We start from the raw sequence: 16,910 nt of genomic DNA, 5'->3' as shown, positions 1-16,910 counted from the left end.
CGAGGTGATGGCGTGGCAGGGAGAGCACATCCACCATGGAAATGGCGTGTTTCCCGGGAATGCATAGCTAATGTGGCGGATTTGGGATAATATAGCATGAAAAGCCATTGTGGCTGCCTGGTAAAACCTCATTTTACACACCCACTACTGCACTTAGTGAAAATCTTGGACAATTCTGCCCGACATCTTTGAAATAGTTCTTGTAGTTAATAAAGACTTACAATTAACCTACTTCAGACGACAGGGATAAAAACAAAATACTGCAGATGCTGGAAATCTGAAACAAAAACAGAAAATGCTGGAAAAACTCAGCAGGTCTGGCAGCATCTGTAGAGAGAAAGACAGAGTTAATGTTTCGAGTCCATATGGCTCTTCTTCAGAGCTCTGAAGAAAAGTCATACAGACTCCAAATGTTAACTCTGTCTCTCTCTCTACAGACGCTCTTAGACCTGCTGAGTTTTTCCGGCATTTTCTGTTTTTGTTTCAGACTACAGAGACTTCCTCAGACCTACCGCACTGCAGAGACTAACTGAAATACTTGAAGACTGAGAAAAATTCACCAAAGCATTCTGACCTGAAAAGAAGCTCCAGAAGCAGAGGCACAGAGAAAAAAATAATAAAAAATCGCTAGAAAAAGCTCCAAAGAAAGGCCTGGAAACTGAAGGCAGGGATTTAAAATTCCTTACTGCAGCAGAAGAGAAGACTAGGCTGTATCTCCTTTGGAATTCCAGTTTCAGAATGCAGAGTCAGCAGAACCTGTGAGGATGAGCTAAATCTTTTCAAATTCCAGGCTGCAGCAAGTCCTAAGAAATCTTTAAGGTAATTCATTGCCAGAAGAGCCATTAGAAAGAAACCCATCGCTAAAGCCAGGTCCCTGAATCGGAGTCTGAACACGTATTGAGTGAGCTCCTTCAAAAAGAACAGAGAAAGAATTAATTAAATATTTCTGGAACATTGCGACTGTTCAGCTCTGTAAAAAGCAAGCAGAAGCTTGAATGTGTCAGACTCCTGAGTCAAAAAAGTAAAACACAGAACATGAGGAGTTTGCAGGGAGCAGATCCAGGCAGCCATTGTTAAAAAAACAAATCCAAGCTGAGCACAATCACCATTGTAGTGGAGACACCAAAACCAGCAAGCACTGAAAATTCCTGTCTCCAAACGAGCAGTGATGCCATCTTCACATTCAGACATCTCTTAAAGCAGGACAAACACTTGTAACATTTTGAACATGAATCAGAATCCCACACTTGGAGGGTCAATTCGGTCTAATCCAAGGCCCAGATCAATCACAAAATTGGGGATTTCAGAGGAAAAGATGCTTAAGATACAACATCAAATTTAAATGATAAGGGTTAAGTAAAAAGTCAGAAAAAAGCAAGTGAACACATTGATTCACTTGTGAAGCCCAGTTACCGAAGACATTATCGTAAGACAAGGAATTAACAAATCATCCTCAAAATTTGAAGAGGTACTAAAATCATTCAACACTTATTTTAATCTAAGAAGCAATAAAATACTTGAAAGAGCTAAACTCAATAAGAGAGTCCAACAGCCAGGTGAACCTTCCCTTCCCTTCCTTGATCTCTCTGTCTCAATTTCTGGTGATAGATTGTCCACCAATATCCATTACAAGCCTATCGACACCCACAGCTACCTCGACTACAGCTCCTCACACCCCGCATCCTGTAAGGACTCCATCCCATTCTCTCAGTTCCTTCGCCTCCGTCGCATCTGTTCCGATGATGCTACCTTCAAAAACAGTTCCTCTGACATGTCTTCCTTCTTCCTTAACCGAGGTTTTCCACCCACGGCCGTTGACAGGGCCCTCAACCGTGTCCGGCCCATATCCCGCGCATCCGCCCTCATGCCTTCTCCTCCCTCCCAGAAACATGATAGGGTCCCCCTTGTCCTCACTTATCACCCCACCAGCCTCCGCATTCAAAGGATCATCCTCTGCCATTTCCGCCAACTCCAGCATGATGCCACCACCAAACACATCTTCCCTTCACCCCCTGGCGGCATTCCGTAGGGATCGTTCCCTCCGGCACACCCTGGTCCACTCGTCCATCAACCCCTACTCCTCAACCCCCACTTATGGCACCTCCCCATGCCCACGCAGAAGATGCAACACCTGCCCCTTCACTTCCTCTCTCCTCACCGTCCAAGGGCCCACTCCTTTCAAGTGAAGCAGCATTTCACTTGCATTTCCCCTAACTTAGTCTACTGCATTCGTTGCTCCCAATGCGTTCTCCTCTACATTGGTGAGACAAAATGCAAACTGGGCGACCGCTTTGCAGAACACCTGTGGTCTGTCCACAAGAAAGACCCAAACCTCCCTGTCGCTTGCCATTTTAACACTCCACCCTGCTCTCTTGCCCACATGTCTGTCCTTGGCTTGCTGCATTGTTCCAGTGAAGCCCAACGCAAACTGGAGGAACAGCACCTCATCTTCCAACTAGGCACTTTACAGCCTTCCGGGCTGAATATTGAATTCAACAACTTTAGATCTTAAACTCCCTCCCCGATCCCCACCCCCTTTCCGTTTCTTCCCCCTCCCTTTTGTTTTTTCCAATAATTTATATAGATTTTTCTTTTCCCACCTATTTCCCATTATTTTTAAATCTATATCTGTAATGCCCTGTCAGTCTTCCCACCCCACCCCCACTAGAGCTGTACCTTGAGTGTCCTGCCATCCATTCTTAATTAGCACATTCTCTTAGATAATATCACCACCTTCAACACCTCTTTGTTCCTTTTGTCTGTGACATCTTTTGATTATCTGCTCCTATCACTGCTTGCTTGTCCCTACAATCACACCCCCCCCAACTTCTCTTTCCGCACCCCCCCCACCACCCCCCCCCCACCACCTTAAACCAGCTTATATTTCACCCCTCTCCTAACTTTACTCAGTTCTGTTGAAGGGTCATGAGGACTCGAAACGTCAACTCTTTTCTTCTCCGCCGATGCTGCCAGACCTGCTGAGTTTTTCCAGGTAATTCTGTTTTTGAGCCAGGTGAACCTGTTGATTCATTCATCAATGACCTGTACAGGATGGCAGAAGGTTGCGAGCACAGAGATTTAAAATTGGAACTCATCAGAGACAGTAGTGGTAGGAGCAGCAGATGACGCACTCTCTGACCCTGTACAAGCAAAGGAAGATCTAACCCTGGAAAAGGCAATTCAGATAGTTAGATAGTCAGAACTCCAAGAGCAGCACAGGACCATTTTAAGGGGAGTGTTATGACAAATGCTGACCTGCTCAAATCCCAGAGGGAAACTCGAAACAGCTGCCACAACTGTTTTTCAATTTGTGTTTTTATTTCGAGATGCATGCCTTGAATTCAGTAGTAATAAGACCATCAAGCCTTGGAGGTTTTTTTACAAAACTAAATTAAACATTTATTAATAAAAGAAATGATTTTAAGCACATACTATTTCTATTCTAGAAATTACTACTATGATAACTACTAAACCCCTAATTAACCTGATTCCCGGTTACACCTCTGTTAAGGCAACAGTAAAAACAAATAAATTTCAACAGATCCAGGCAAAGCACACAATACCCTGGATAGTGATATTTAAAATAAATTCTCTTTGCTTTGGTTCCTGGAGACAGGCAGCTTGGTACGTAGAGGCTGGAGGTTCTCACACTTGTTGGATCTTAGAATGCCTTCTTCTTACACATGACCACATCTCCTTTATACCTTTTTAATGTAAATCCCATTGTTCCAATATGTCTTTGCAACTTTACTTTTTCCATAATACAAATCTTTCATAGTACTCATATTATCAGTAATCTTTGGAAAAAATAAACACACGGTTTGGCTTAGTCTCTGTTGGCTAGGTGTAACACCTCACCATCTCTTTGAAATTCACTACTCTAGTTCATCTAAAAATGCAAATGTTCTTCACATCTCACATTTTAAAACTTCAGCCATGTTTACATATTTAACATTTCAAACCTAGCTTCCCTTCTGATACATCAAAGCACCCAGACCTTCTGTCTGTAATTCAATTAAAACACACACACACAAACCTACACACAGATAAACTAATCCAAACCCCACTATTCACCTACTTTTACAATAAATTACAATAATGTTATGAAAATTATTATATTTTTATGACAGGGAGAGAATAAATCGTGGTGAAGGGGCCAATCCACAGTTCAGCTAGTTAAGCAAAGTCACAGGAATACTCCAGGCCAGGGAAAGCACTACTTGAACAAGCCAGCAGGGTGACCAGGCCAACAGTGTGAAGCAAAACCCTCCCAAGCAAGAACAATGTCCTGCAATTTCATCCCAATGCTTTTAGCGCAACAGGATTGGATACTACAGCAAACTGTGCTGGGTAAAAACTCTGAAACACACAGAAAGCCCAAACTTCACCCACAAGTCTGAGTTTGCAAGCCTGGAGGGGACACAGCCATGCTTCTTGGTCAAAAATCTTGGTTTCTGATTTTGGAATGTGGACATTTCAGACAATGGCCATTTAGGAGCCAGTGTAACAGTCCTGTCAGGCAAAGAACCCTGGCTAAACTACCTCTGACACAACACTCTAGTGGTCCGAAGGAAATCTGACTTCCAGCCAGAGGCATGGTTCTGGAATGGTTAAGGTTTGGCAGCAAACAAATCTTCCAGCTGATGTACATCACCCATAACCAGCCTTTCTCTCTCTTGAGCAGAGATGCCTACGTAGCCCTGGATCTCCTCAAAATTGCAGAAAATGTCAAGACAGTCACTGTTGTTAATCATTCAGAACTGCAAGTTCCCAAGTACTCAAGCAAAGAAGAGTATCCTGACAGGAACTTCAGCTCTGAACTATCTTCTCTCTTTGCAGAACAGGTCTGTCCATTCTCATTACAGAGAATCTTCAATGTTCAGACCAGCCAATCACCTAGAAGGTAACACCATGACGCCTCCAGTGGAGGATGTAAAAGAGAGCGACCAGCAGGCCGATGAGGCTCAACCTCTGGCTCCAACAATGGTACAGCAGGTCAACACTGCAACCACCAAACATACGCTGCGACCTCTAGTCAGCACAGCAAAGCCACAAAAGATGCTGGAACTTGGTAGCAGCCGCTCATTGCCGACAGTGAAATGCAGAGGTGAAACTACCATTAAAACCTCATTCAACTCACAGGGATGCTCATCCTCCAATGTACAGAACATCGCCATGACCCAAACGGTGACGGAAGAAGTGAAAGAAACAACAAAGAGATGAACACAATGTGCATCCAGCCCGAAAGAAACGAGTTAGGGTCACAACCACCGACCAGCACAACAGCCGAACCAACCAAGTGCAGTTCAACATAAAGGAATGGAAGAAAAGGATGAAAACATACTCAGAGGCTGGAACAACCTCCAAACCTACAGGAAGAACCAGCAGCGATAGAGCCTACCACTCCTCCCACAGCACTGTGGATGAGATATGGAAGGGTTATGAGGCCTCCAGCACACCTGAACCTTTGAATTCAAGGACTTGAAGGGGGAGATGGATATTGATAATGCAGTGATGTAAATGTACGATAATAATAACAATGTAAGACAAGGTAAACGATAATCACTTAAAATTCTTTGGTTAAAAATTTGGGGGGAGATGTAGTATAAAGGTCTGGCACATATAGGGTTAATGTGACACTGAGTTCAGCATCTCCCACACAGTGATGTAACAGAACACATGACCTGCAACTCAGGGTAAGTGTGATGTTGGGCAGAGCCATGTGCAGACCCAAGCAAGGAGACAGTGAGTAGCTTATACCCTTCACCATATTGTTGTAAATTATTCTAATAGTTAATAAAGACTTACAGTTAAACCTTCTCCAGAGCTACCGAATTGTAACCAAACACCCCACAACACTACCAAGGGTTATGCTTTTTTGGCCTATACATCTGATGGAAGCTGTAATACTCGGTTTTGGACTGATAAGTATACCTTTTTTCCTTCTGTATTGTGAAACATTTCACTTTTAAATAAACGTCTTTCAAATTACCATCAGAGAGTCCTGTCTTACCTTATGGTTTAGAAGTTTTCTTCAAACTAGAACAATTGATTGAGTTATTTACAAATCCCTGCTGAATTGGGTTGATTGCAATACGGGTGACTAAACTTTAGTAATTCTATATTTTAATTAAAAAAACTCACAATAATTCCTACACCATCTTGCCACCAATTAAGGCTCTTAGTGGACAATTGATGAGGAATTTAAGGGCCTCATCCTGCCACTGCTGGTATTAACCCAACATGGGGCTAGGGGCTAATCACACAGGGAGCACAACAAGCAAACTTGTGTGGGCTCCTAGTGTTGAGGGACCCAGCAAAGAGAAGGGGGTGGGGCTTGCTGAGAGCCACCCTGAGCCCTTGCTACCAACCCCCCTGCCCTATGACCCCTGTTGTAGTATGCCTTTGAGAGGATGACCATGTGTCTGTATACATCACCAGCAGGGAAACGATGCGTGTATCGTGTGTTCCAGTTTAGTTTCACTTTTGCTTTAAGCTGCAGAGCAAACAACAGCTTCTAGTGTCAAAAACAAAAACAGAATTACCTGGAAAAACTCAGCAGGTCTGGCAGCATCGGTGGAGAAGAAAAGAGTTGACGTTTCGAGTCGACATGACCCTTCAACAGAACAGCTTCTAGTGTCTCCAAGCTTTACAATGATGTAAGACTGTTTTCATGTGCCTAATCTTAATAAATGAACTGCATTGTTTTTAACCAATCTCTTATGAGTGATTGGTACCTCGTGTCTTATATAGCAAATAAACTCAAGGACTTATATCATTATAAGAACATGACAACCCCCACTGCTACCACTATCACTCACCAGTGGCATGGGATCAGCAATGATGCTGGGCTTTGGGTGGGTTGTCATACCAGTAGCAGCCACCGCCTCCCCATTGGCGCTGCTGTTCAACAGAGCTGCCAGCCTCTGATTGGCCAGCAACTCCCGGCAGGCGGGGCTTCTGTGGCCCGTCACTGGCCTGTCAAGTGCCTGAGTTTTTTTTTCATTCATGGAATATGGGCTTCGCTGGCTGGGCCAGCATTTATTGCCCATCCCTAATTGCCCTTGAGAAGGTGGTGGTGAGCAACTGAGTGGCTTGTTAGGCCATTTCAGAGGCATTTAAGAGTCAAGCACATTGCTGTGGGTCTGGAGTCACATGTAGGCCAGGCCAGGTAAGGACAGCAGATTTCCTTCCCTAAAGGGCATTAGTGACCCAGGTGGGTTTTTACAACAATCGACAATGGTCTCATGGTCATCATCAGACTTTTAATTCCAGATTTTCCATCATCTGCCATGGTAGGGTTCAAACCTGGGTCCCCAGAGCATTACCCTGGGTCTCTGGGTTACTAGTCACTACGCCATCGCCTCCCCCAATGATACAGCACATGATGCTGTGGATCTCCCCGAAATGAGGAGACACTGGGCCCTAGACAGCTCTCCAGCCAGAGGCTGGGACCCCTGTTACCACCATAAGATTCTGGCTGTGTTTCCAGTCTGTAACCTTTGGTCATGTGTTTTTATTCTCATACGTGTTAAGTGGTGGAATACAACAGCCTCTAGAATAATCAGCTAATCCAACTTTACCTACGAAACAGTTTGTTATATGAATCTCTGCAGGAGTTAAGGCACTGAATGACTTCATCTGAGAAGAGTTACTGATCTGGTCAGTTCTTCTCTACATCGGATGCCCTCAGCAAACCTTATGCCCCACATGTCTTTGGACTTTAACTTATTGCTCATTCAGCTGCGGGATGTTGCCAGTGCTGGATCTGGACTGGTTTCCCTGCTTCTCTGTGAAAGGTGGCATCCAGAATATAAAACTGAAAATGAATTATCGGGCTGAAACTTCTAAGGAGTGGCAAGCGCCACCAGATTGCTGCTCCACTCTTATTTACTTACCTTGCACAAGAGCTCCACATCTCCTGCCCGGACCGCTGAACTGGGCCTACTAAGGAATAGACTGTACCTGTTCTCTGAGTCCTTCCCTCTTAGTGCAGGATCAAAGGGGGAAGTGAAGACATGCCCCCTTTTTAACAGCACCAGCTCCTGCATTCCGACAAGTTTAAATGTCCCAAAGCCACTTTGACAATCTAGGAGAGAGGTAATTGGCTGAGGGGGTTAGGGTGGGTCGAGGAGTCGGGGTGGAGGTTAGTCAGGGGAGGTGAGGGGTCTGGTGGGGTAGTTAATGTTGGGAGGGTTAGGGATGGGGGTAGTCGAGGGAGGGGGGAGTCAGGGGTGGGGAGTGTCTAGTCGGGTGGTCAGGGGCTCGGAGGAGGGTGGTCGGGGAGTATTTGGGTGTTAAGGGGTAGTTGGGGTTCGGGAGATAGTCAGGTGATTGGGAGGTAGTCATGGGGGTGGTTGGGGGCTAGAGGCATAGTTGGGGTGTTGGGTGGGTAGTTAGGGTTGGGGGTAGTCAGGGTTGGGGGTAGTCGGGTGGTCGGTGGGATAGTGGGGATGGGTGGTAGTCAGGTCAGGGGGTAGTTGGGTGGTCAGGGGATAGGGGGGAGTCGGGGCGTAGTTGGGTCAAGAGGGTAGTTGGGTGGTCATGAGGTAGGCAGTGGGATTATGGGGGTAGGCGGGGTAGTCGGGGGGTAGGCAGGAGGGGTTGTGGGGGTAGTCGGGGGGTAGGCAGGAGGGGTTGTGGGGGTAGTCGGGGGGTAGGCAGGAGGGGTTGTGGGGGTAGTCGGGGGTAGTCAGGAGGGGTTGTGGGGGTAGTCGGGGGGTAGGCAGGAGGGGTTGTGGGGGTGGTCGGGGGGTAGGCAGGAGGGGTTGTGGGGGTAGTCGGGGGGTAGGCAGAAGGGGTTGTGGGGGTGGTCGGGGGGTAGGCGGTGGTAGGCAGGGGTAGTCGGGGGGTAGGCAGGAGGGGTTGTGGAGGTAGTCGGGCGGTAGGCAGGAGGGGTTGTGGGGGTAGTCGGGGGGTAGGCAGGAGGGGGTTGTGGGGGTAGTCGGGGGGGTAGGCAGGAGGGGTTGTGGGGGTAGTCGGGGGGTAGGCAGGAGGGGTTGTGGGGGTGGTCGGGGGGTAGGCAGGAGGGGTTGTGGGGGTAGTCGGGGGGTAGGCAGAAGGGGTTGTGGGGGTGGTCGGGGGGTAGGCGGTGGTAGGCAGGGGTAGTCGGGGGTAGGCAGGAGGGGTTGTGGAGGTAGTCGGGCGGTAGGCAGGAGGGGTTGTGGGGGTAGTCGGGGGGTAGGCAGGAGGGGTTGTGGAGGTAGTCGGGCGGTAGGCAGGAGGGGTTGTGGGGGGTAGTCGGGCGGTAGGCAGGAGGGGTTGTGGGGTAGTCGGGTGGTAGGCAGGGGTAGTCGGGGGTAGGCAGGAGGGGTTGTGGGGGTAGTCGGGGGTAGGCAGGAGGGGTTGTGGGGTAGTCGGGGGGTAGGCAGGAGGGGTTGTGGGGGTAGTCGGGGGTAGGCAGGAGGGGTTGTGGGGGTAGTCAGGGGGTAGGCAGGAGGGGTTGTGGGGGTAGTCGGGGGGTAGGCAGGAGGGTTGGGGGGGTAGTCGGGGATAGGCAGGAGGGGTTGTGGGTGTAGTCGGGGGGGTTGTGGGGGTAGTCGGGGGGGTTGTGGGGGTAGTCGGGGGTAGTCGGGGGGTGGGGTTGTGGGGTAGTTGGGGGGGGGGTGGTTGTGGGGGTAGTCGGGGTAGTCGGGGGGGGGGGTTGTGGGGGTAGTTGGGGGGGGGGTGGTTGTGGGGGTAGTCAGGGGTAGTCGGGGGGGGGGGGTTGTGGGGGTAGTCGGGGGTAGTCGGGGGGGGGTTGTGGGGGTAGTCGGGGGTAGTCGGGGGGTGGGGTTGTGGGGGTAGTTTGGGGGGGGGGGTTGTGGGGGTAGTCGGGGGTAGTCGGGGGGGGGGGGTTGTGGGGGTAGTGGGGTAGTCGGGGGGGGTTGTGGGGGTAGTTGGGGGTGTTGTGGGGGTAGTTGGGGGGGGGGGTTGTGGGGGTATTCGGGGGTAGTCGGGGTGGGGTTGTGGGGTAGGTCGGGGGGTAGTCGGGGGGGGGGGTTGTGGGGGTAGTTGGGGGGGTTGTGGGGGTAGTCGGGGGTAGTCGGGGGGTGGGGGTTGTGGGGGTAGTTGGGGGGGGCGGGGTTGTGGGGGTAGTTGGGGGGTCCAGCTCAGAGTCAGGGCGATAGTTACCCAGGAGAAACAAGATGCTACTTAAGCGACTGTGCCCTTCAACAAACAGTGAACAGCAAAGAGTTAAATTGTAGTCGTTACCTTGACGCAGTTGATATTGACTCCACTCATACTTCCACTCCGGTCAATTAGAAAAAGGAACTCGCCCTGGGCATCCTTAAATCAGGGTGAGTCGTCTTTAAATCCGGACACAAGTTCAACATGATGACAGGGTTGTGCCTAATGTCTTTGTTTAGGCGCTTTCTAATGATCTCAGTCTGTTGGGAATAAAGGATACATTTAATTGATCATAAAGTGATAATTAATCTGTTTGAGGTCAGAATTTCCCAGGAATCCTGCGGAAAGTGAATGTAGAAATTGGAATAATGAAGGATTGGCTGAACTAAGGTGTTTTCATCAGCCAAAGAGTTTGCTGCCCCTCGGTTTCTGGGCTGAAGGTAGGGATTGGCCCTGCTGGATGGGATTGCATCACAACATGTCTCAATCTCTTGACAATAGGAGGAGAAAAACATTTTACAAGAAACATTGTTTCAAAAATATTTTTACCGTCAATTGCCCTTTGGTTATAGTCTGTCATCATGCATTACATTCATAATGGACATTATGCAAAGTGAGTGTACAACAGACAGGACACAGACAGCCTTAAGACTGGTAGATACATTAGCTTGCTGACTGCATTTAGGTTTTGAAAGGGTGGGAGCCTGAGTAGAGGGAAATGTATTTCTTGAAGGTATTTCAAAGGGAATTGTTGATGCCACAGATGGAAGTGAGGAGGAAGAAATGCCTAGATAGCTTCAGCGGCTTTAAGTATCTTTGGTGGTTTATCAGCTGCAGTTGCAGTTACCTCTGTTGGATTTGAGAGGAAGAATGCAGAAACTTCTTCAGGATCTTCCCTGTCAGCACATTGAAAAAACATACTTTACTTGGGCCTCGTTTTCTTCTGCCCTTCACTCGGTGGGAGCCACACCAGCTTCCCTGCTCAGGCCCCGGCCCCCGCGCTCAGGCCCCGGCCCCGCGCCCAGACCCCACGCCCCGCCGCCCAGGCCCCAGGCCCCGCGCCCAGGCCCCCGGCCCCGCGCTCAGGCCCCCGGCCCCGCGCTCAGGCCCCGGCCCCGCGCTCAGGCCCCGGCCCCACGCTCAGCCCCGGCCCCACGCTCAGGCCCCGGCCCCACGCTCAGGCCCCGGCCCCACGCTCAGGCCCCAGTCTCCACTCAGGCCCAGCCCTGATCCAGGCCCCAGTTCCCGCTCAGGTCCCAGTCCCCGCACAGGCCCCAATCTCAGCTCAAGCCCCAGTCCCCACTCAGGCATGAGTCCTAACTCAGGCCCAGTCACCACTCAGGCCTCAATCCCGGCTCAGGCCCCAGCTCCCGCTCAGACCCAAAGCCCTGCTCAGACCCCTGTCGCTGTTAATAAATATTGGTAATTCAAGAACAATTCCTGAAGGTGTATTTGCTGAATAACTTAATCAATCTGTACTGCATGTTATACAGGATCAGTCCTTTCATATTATTGCTTTATGAGCTAATAAACTGAAGGCACATTTCTGTTTATTGCACAAATAAAGCATATCCAAAGAAATAGTCACAGGAAATACATTTTACAGTTTGTGCCTGTGATGAAAGCACTAAATTCAAAGCTGCAGGAAGTTCGACTGATTTCAGTTAGTTGATCTCCTTTGAAATACCAAATTAGCAAAATATATAAATCTATATAATATATCACTGGCCTCCTCCCGAATGGATAAGTGTCCCAAACATGATTTTGTGCTGGAAGATTGCAGCCCTCAAACTTGCCACGTGCTATCTGTTCCCAGAAAGGATGCAGCAATTTAAATTATAGACAAAATGGTTCTCAAATGATCAGACCTGATCAAGATTTCCTCTACTTCCAGGTACCAAGGAAAGATCATCGACCTAAAACGTTAACTCTGTTTCTCCCTCCACAGATGTTGCCTGAACTAGTTGGGTATTTCCAGTATTTTCTGTTTATATTTCAGATTTCCAACGTCCATAGTATTTGCTTTTGTTTCGGTTCTTTGTGCCGATTCTGGGTTAGGACCACACTAACGGCGACAGTCTCCTGCATTGGTATTTGGGTGTGTGCACCTTGTGAACAGAATAGGCTGCTGGAGCCTGTAAGTCAATAATGCCTGAAGGCTCCAATGGTAAATCCGAAGGCTAGTGTGAAACTAACAGCATTGATCAATCTTAGAAAGTAATTCATAGGATGCAAAGGGCTTTGGGCATGATAAAATGCTGTTTAGTGGAAGGGCATCATACAGACATGGGCGGTCACGGGTTTGATCACTCATTTAAATAGACTTAACTGATATAAGTCAATATTTAGTCAGGGGTGTAACAATTGGTCCTGGCTCCCAAGGATAGGAAATGATCAGATGGAGTTTCCAAAACGACTGTCCATTCAGTGAATCCAGCTGCATGTGACTTGGGTTCTTACTCCACTAAAAACCAGCAGAGAAAACTGAAGAGAAGAAAAGTAACAACAGTGGTTATGTATTTATGGAGGCAAATATGTGGTATTGTTGGAAGAAGTTAGAATTTATAATTTCTCGAGAAGAATGCTTGGTGATATAGTCATACTCCCGGTACCAAGAAGCACTTGATAATTGGAAAATTTTCCCCATTTCCCTGAATGCTCCATGCATTGGCCAAGGAATCTTTTCCCCATTTCCCAGAATGCTCTATGCATTGGCCAAGGAATCTTTTCCCCATTTCCCAGAATGCTCTATGCATTGGCCAAGGAATCTTTTCCCCATTTCCCAGAATGCTCTATGCATTGGCCAAGGAATCTTTTCCCCATTTCCCAGAATGCTCTATGCATTGGCCAAGGAATCTTTATGTTTTGTGATGTAGGTTTTGTTGTTCCATAACTTTTTTTTTTTGTTTTTTTCCATAACTTTTGGTCATTTTTCCAATTAATCCTTGTGAAGTGAAGAATTGAAAAATGTTCTATTTGAAAAAATTGCCATCATTTATTAAATGGCAAGAATTGATTTAAATTCATTTACAATCGATTGATGCTTCAGAAAAGCTCCTCGGAGAAGAATACGTCCATTCATCAACACCCTGCTGACTTCCCACAACTGTTAAAAATTGAACTGAGTACACAGATTGAATAGAAGTTCAGGTTCACTGTAGATCACAGCTAGTTTGACATTTTATTGTCGAGCTGTGTGGAACCTATGAGGTGCCTCCTTTTCCATCATTACCAGCAACAACTTGCATTTATATAATGACCCAGAACTTCCGATCTCTGGGGTGGGAGGTTGTACCTGAGAGAGACCCCAGAGGTTGCATTGGCTGACAGTCCAGAAAGCCCCAGGGGGTTCAAACTTCCAAAGGGCAATATTTTGACTAAATTGGAAACCATAGAACCATAGAAAAGTTACAATGCAGAAAGAGGCCATTCAGCCCATCGTGTCTGCGCCAGCCAAAAAGAGAAAAAAGAAACCAATCGCTCAGTTTAATCCCACTTTCCAGCGCCTGGTCCATAGCCTTGCAGGTTACAGCACTTCAGGTGCAGGTCCAGGTACCTTTTAAATGAGTTGAGCGTTTCAGCCTCAACCACCAACTTAGGCCGTGAATTCCAGACACCCACCACCCTCTGGGTGAATACGTTTTCCTCATGTCCCCTCTAATCCATGCCCCCTAGTAATTGACTCCTCAGCTAGGGGGAAACAGGTCTTTACTATCTACCCTATCTAGACCCCTCATGATTTTGTACACCTCAACTAGGTCACCCCTCAGCCTCCTCTGTTCTAAAGAAAACAACCCTATCCTATCAAATCTCTCCTCATAGCTGCAATTTTCCAGCCCTGTCAACATTGTTGTTAATCTCCTCTGTACTCTGTCCAGAGCAGTTATGTCCTTCCTGTGATGTGGTGACCAGAACTGTACACAAAATTCCAGCTGTGGCCTAACCAGCGTTTTATACAGTTCCTTCATTACATCCCTGCTTTTGTATTCAATACCTCACCCAATAAAAGAAAGCATTTCATGTGTTTTTTTAACCACCTTATCCACCAGTCCCTGCCACCTTCAGGGACCTGTGAACATGCACTCCAAGGTCTCTCACTTCCTCAACACCTCTCAATATCCTCCTGTTCATTGAGTATTCCCTCGCTTTGTTTGCCTTCCCCAAATGCATTATCTCAAACTTCTCTGGATTGAATTCCATTTGCGACTTTTCCACCCACTCAACCAACAGCTTCCTCTTCTCCGTCAGCCACACGGCCAATCCTCTTCTCTACCAACCACACGGCCAATCCTCTTCTCCGTCAGCCACACGGCCAATCCTCTTCTCCGTCAGCCACACGGCCAATCCTCTTCTCCGTCAGCCACACGGCCAATCCTCTTCTCCGTCAGCCACAAAGCCAATCCTCTTCTCCGTCAGCCACACGGCCAATCCTCTTCTCCGTCAGCCACACGGCCAATCCTCTTCTCCGTCAGCCACACGGCCAATCCTCTTCTCCGTCAGCCACACGGCCAATCCTCTTCTCCGTCAGCCACACGGCCAATCCTCTTCTCCGTCAGCCACACGGCCAATCCTCTTCTCCGTCAGCCACACGGCCAATCCTCTTCTCCGTCAGCCACACGGCCAATCCTCTTCTCCGTCAGCCACACGGCCAATCCTCTTCTCCGTCAGCCACACGGCCAATCCTCTTCTCCGTCAACCACACGGCCAATCCTCTTCTCTACCAACCACACGGCCAATCCTCTTCTCTACCAACCACACGGCCAATCCACTTCTCTACCAACCATACGGCCAATGCTCTTCTCCGTCAGCCACACGGCCAATCCTCTTCTCCGTCAGCCACACGGCCAATCCTCTTCTCCGTCAGCCACACGGCCAATCCTCTTCTCCGTCAACCACACGGCCAATCCTCTTCTCCGTCAGCCACACGGCCAATCCTCTTCTCTACCAACCACACGGCCAATCCTCTTCTCCGTCAACCACACGGCCAATCCTCTTCTCCGTCAGCCACACGGCCAATCCTCTTCTCCGTCAGCCACACGGCCAATCCTCTTCTCTACCAACCACACGGCCAATCCTCTTCTCCGTCAACCACACGGCCAATCCTCTTCTCCGTCAGCCACACGGCCAATCCTCTTCTCCGTCAGCCACACGGCCAATCCTCTTCTCTACCAACCACACGGCCAATCCTCTTCTCCGTCAACCACACGGCCAATCCTCTTCTCCGTCAGCCACACGGCCAATCCTCTTCTCTACCAACCACACGGCCAATCCTCTTCTCTACCAACCACACGGCCAATCCTCTTCTCTACCAACCACACGGCCAATCCTCTTCTCCGTCAGCCACACGGCCAATCCTCTTCTCCGTCAGCCACACGGCCAATCCTCTTCTCTACCAACCACACGGCCAATCCTCTTCTCTACCAACCACACGGCCAATCCTCTTCTCTACCAACCACACGGCCAATCCTCTTCTCCGTCAGCCACGCGGCCAATCCTCTTCTCCGTCAGCCACGCGGCCAATCCTCTTCTCTACCAGCCACACGGCCAATCCTCTTCTCCGTCAGCCACACGGCCAATCCTCTTCTCCGTCAGCCACACGGCCAATCCTCTTCTCCGTCAGCCACACGGCCAATCCTCTTCTCCGTCAGCCACACGGCCAATCCTCTTCTCCGTCAGCCACACGGCCAATCCTCTTCTCCGTCAGCCACACGGCCAATCCTCTTCTCCGTCAGCCACACGGCCAATCCTCTTCTCCGTCAGCCACACGGCCAATCCTCTTCTCCGTCAGCCACACGGCCAATCCTCTTCTCCGTCAGCCACACGGCCAATCCTCTTCTCCATCAGCCACACGGCCAATCCTCTTCTCTACCAACCACACGGCCAATCCTCTTCTCCGTCAGCCACACGGCCAATCCTCTTCTCTACCAACCACACGGCCAATCCTCTTCTCCGTCAGCCACACGGCCAATCCTCTTCTCTACCAACCACACGGCCAATCCTCTTCTCTACCAACCACACGGCCAATCCTCTTCTCTACCAACCACACGGCGAATCCTCTTCTCCGTCAACCACACGGCCAATCCTCTTCTCCATCAACCACACGGCCAATCCTCTTCTCCGTCAGCCACACGGCCAATCCTCTTCTCCGTCAGCCACACGGCCAATCCTCTTCTCCGTCAGCCACACGGCCAATCCTCTTCTCTACCAACCACACGGCCAATCCTCTTCTCTACCAACCACACGGCCAATCCTCTTCTCCGTCAGCCACACGGCCAATCCTCTTCTCCGTCAGCCACACGGCCAATCCTCTTCTCCGTCAGCCACACGGCCAATCCTCTTCTCTACCAACCACACGGCCAATCCTCTTCTCTACCAACCACACGGCCAATCCTCTTCTCCGTCAGCCACACGGCCAATCCTCTTCTCCGTCAGCCACACGGCCAATCCTCTTCTCCGTCAGCCACACGGCCAATCCTCTTCTCCGTCAGCCACGTGGCCAATCCTCTTCTCTACCAACCACACGGCCAATCCTCTTCTCCGTCAGCCACACGGCCAATCCTCTTCTCTACCAACCACACGGCCAATCCTCTTCTCCGTCAGCCACACGGCCAATCCTCTTCTCCGTCAGCCACACGGCCAATCCTCTTCTCCATCAGCCACACGGCCAATCCTCTTCTCTACCAACCACACGGCCAATCCTCTTCTCTACCAACCACACGGCCAATCCTCTTCTCCGTCAGCCACACGGCCAATCCTCTTCTCCGTCAGCCACACGGCCAATCCTCTTCTCCGTCAGCCAC

At 49.3% G+C, this 16,910-nt stretch overlaps 1 protein-coding gene across 1 annotated transcript in view; it reads right to left on the bottom strand.

Moving 5' to 3' along the window:
* Positions 1-16,910, bottom strand: part of vwa5b1 (von Willebrand factor A domain containing 5B1) — a 258,318-nt gene that overhangs the window by 160,026 nt on the left and 81,382 nt on the right. The window contains 2 exon segments of the mRNA XM_078557677.1: positions 10,195-10,268; positions 10,271-10,370. Of these exon segments, the coding sequence (XP_078413803.1) occupies positions 10,195-10,268; positions 10,271-10,370 (174 nt within the window).

This window comes from Cetorhinus maximus, chromosome 15, assembly GCF_964194155.1.
Source record: "Cetorhinus maximus chromosome 15, sCetMax3.hap1.1, whole genome shotgun sequence".
In the NCBI taxonomy this organism is placed as follows: domain Eukaryota; kingdom Metazoa; phylum Chordata; class Chondrichthyes; order Lamniformes; family Cetorhinidae; genus Cetorhinus; species Cetorhinus maximus.
The sequence above is the reverse complement of the archived record's forward strand: the minus strand, read 5'-3'. Positions and strand labels throughout refer to the sequence as shown.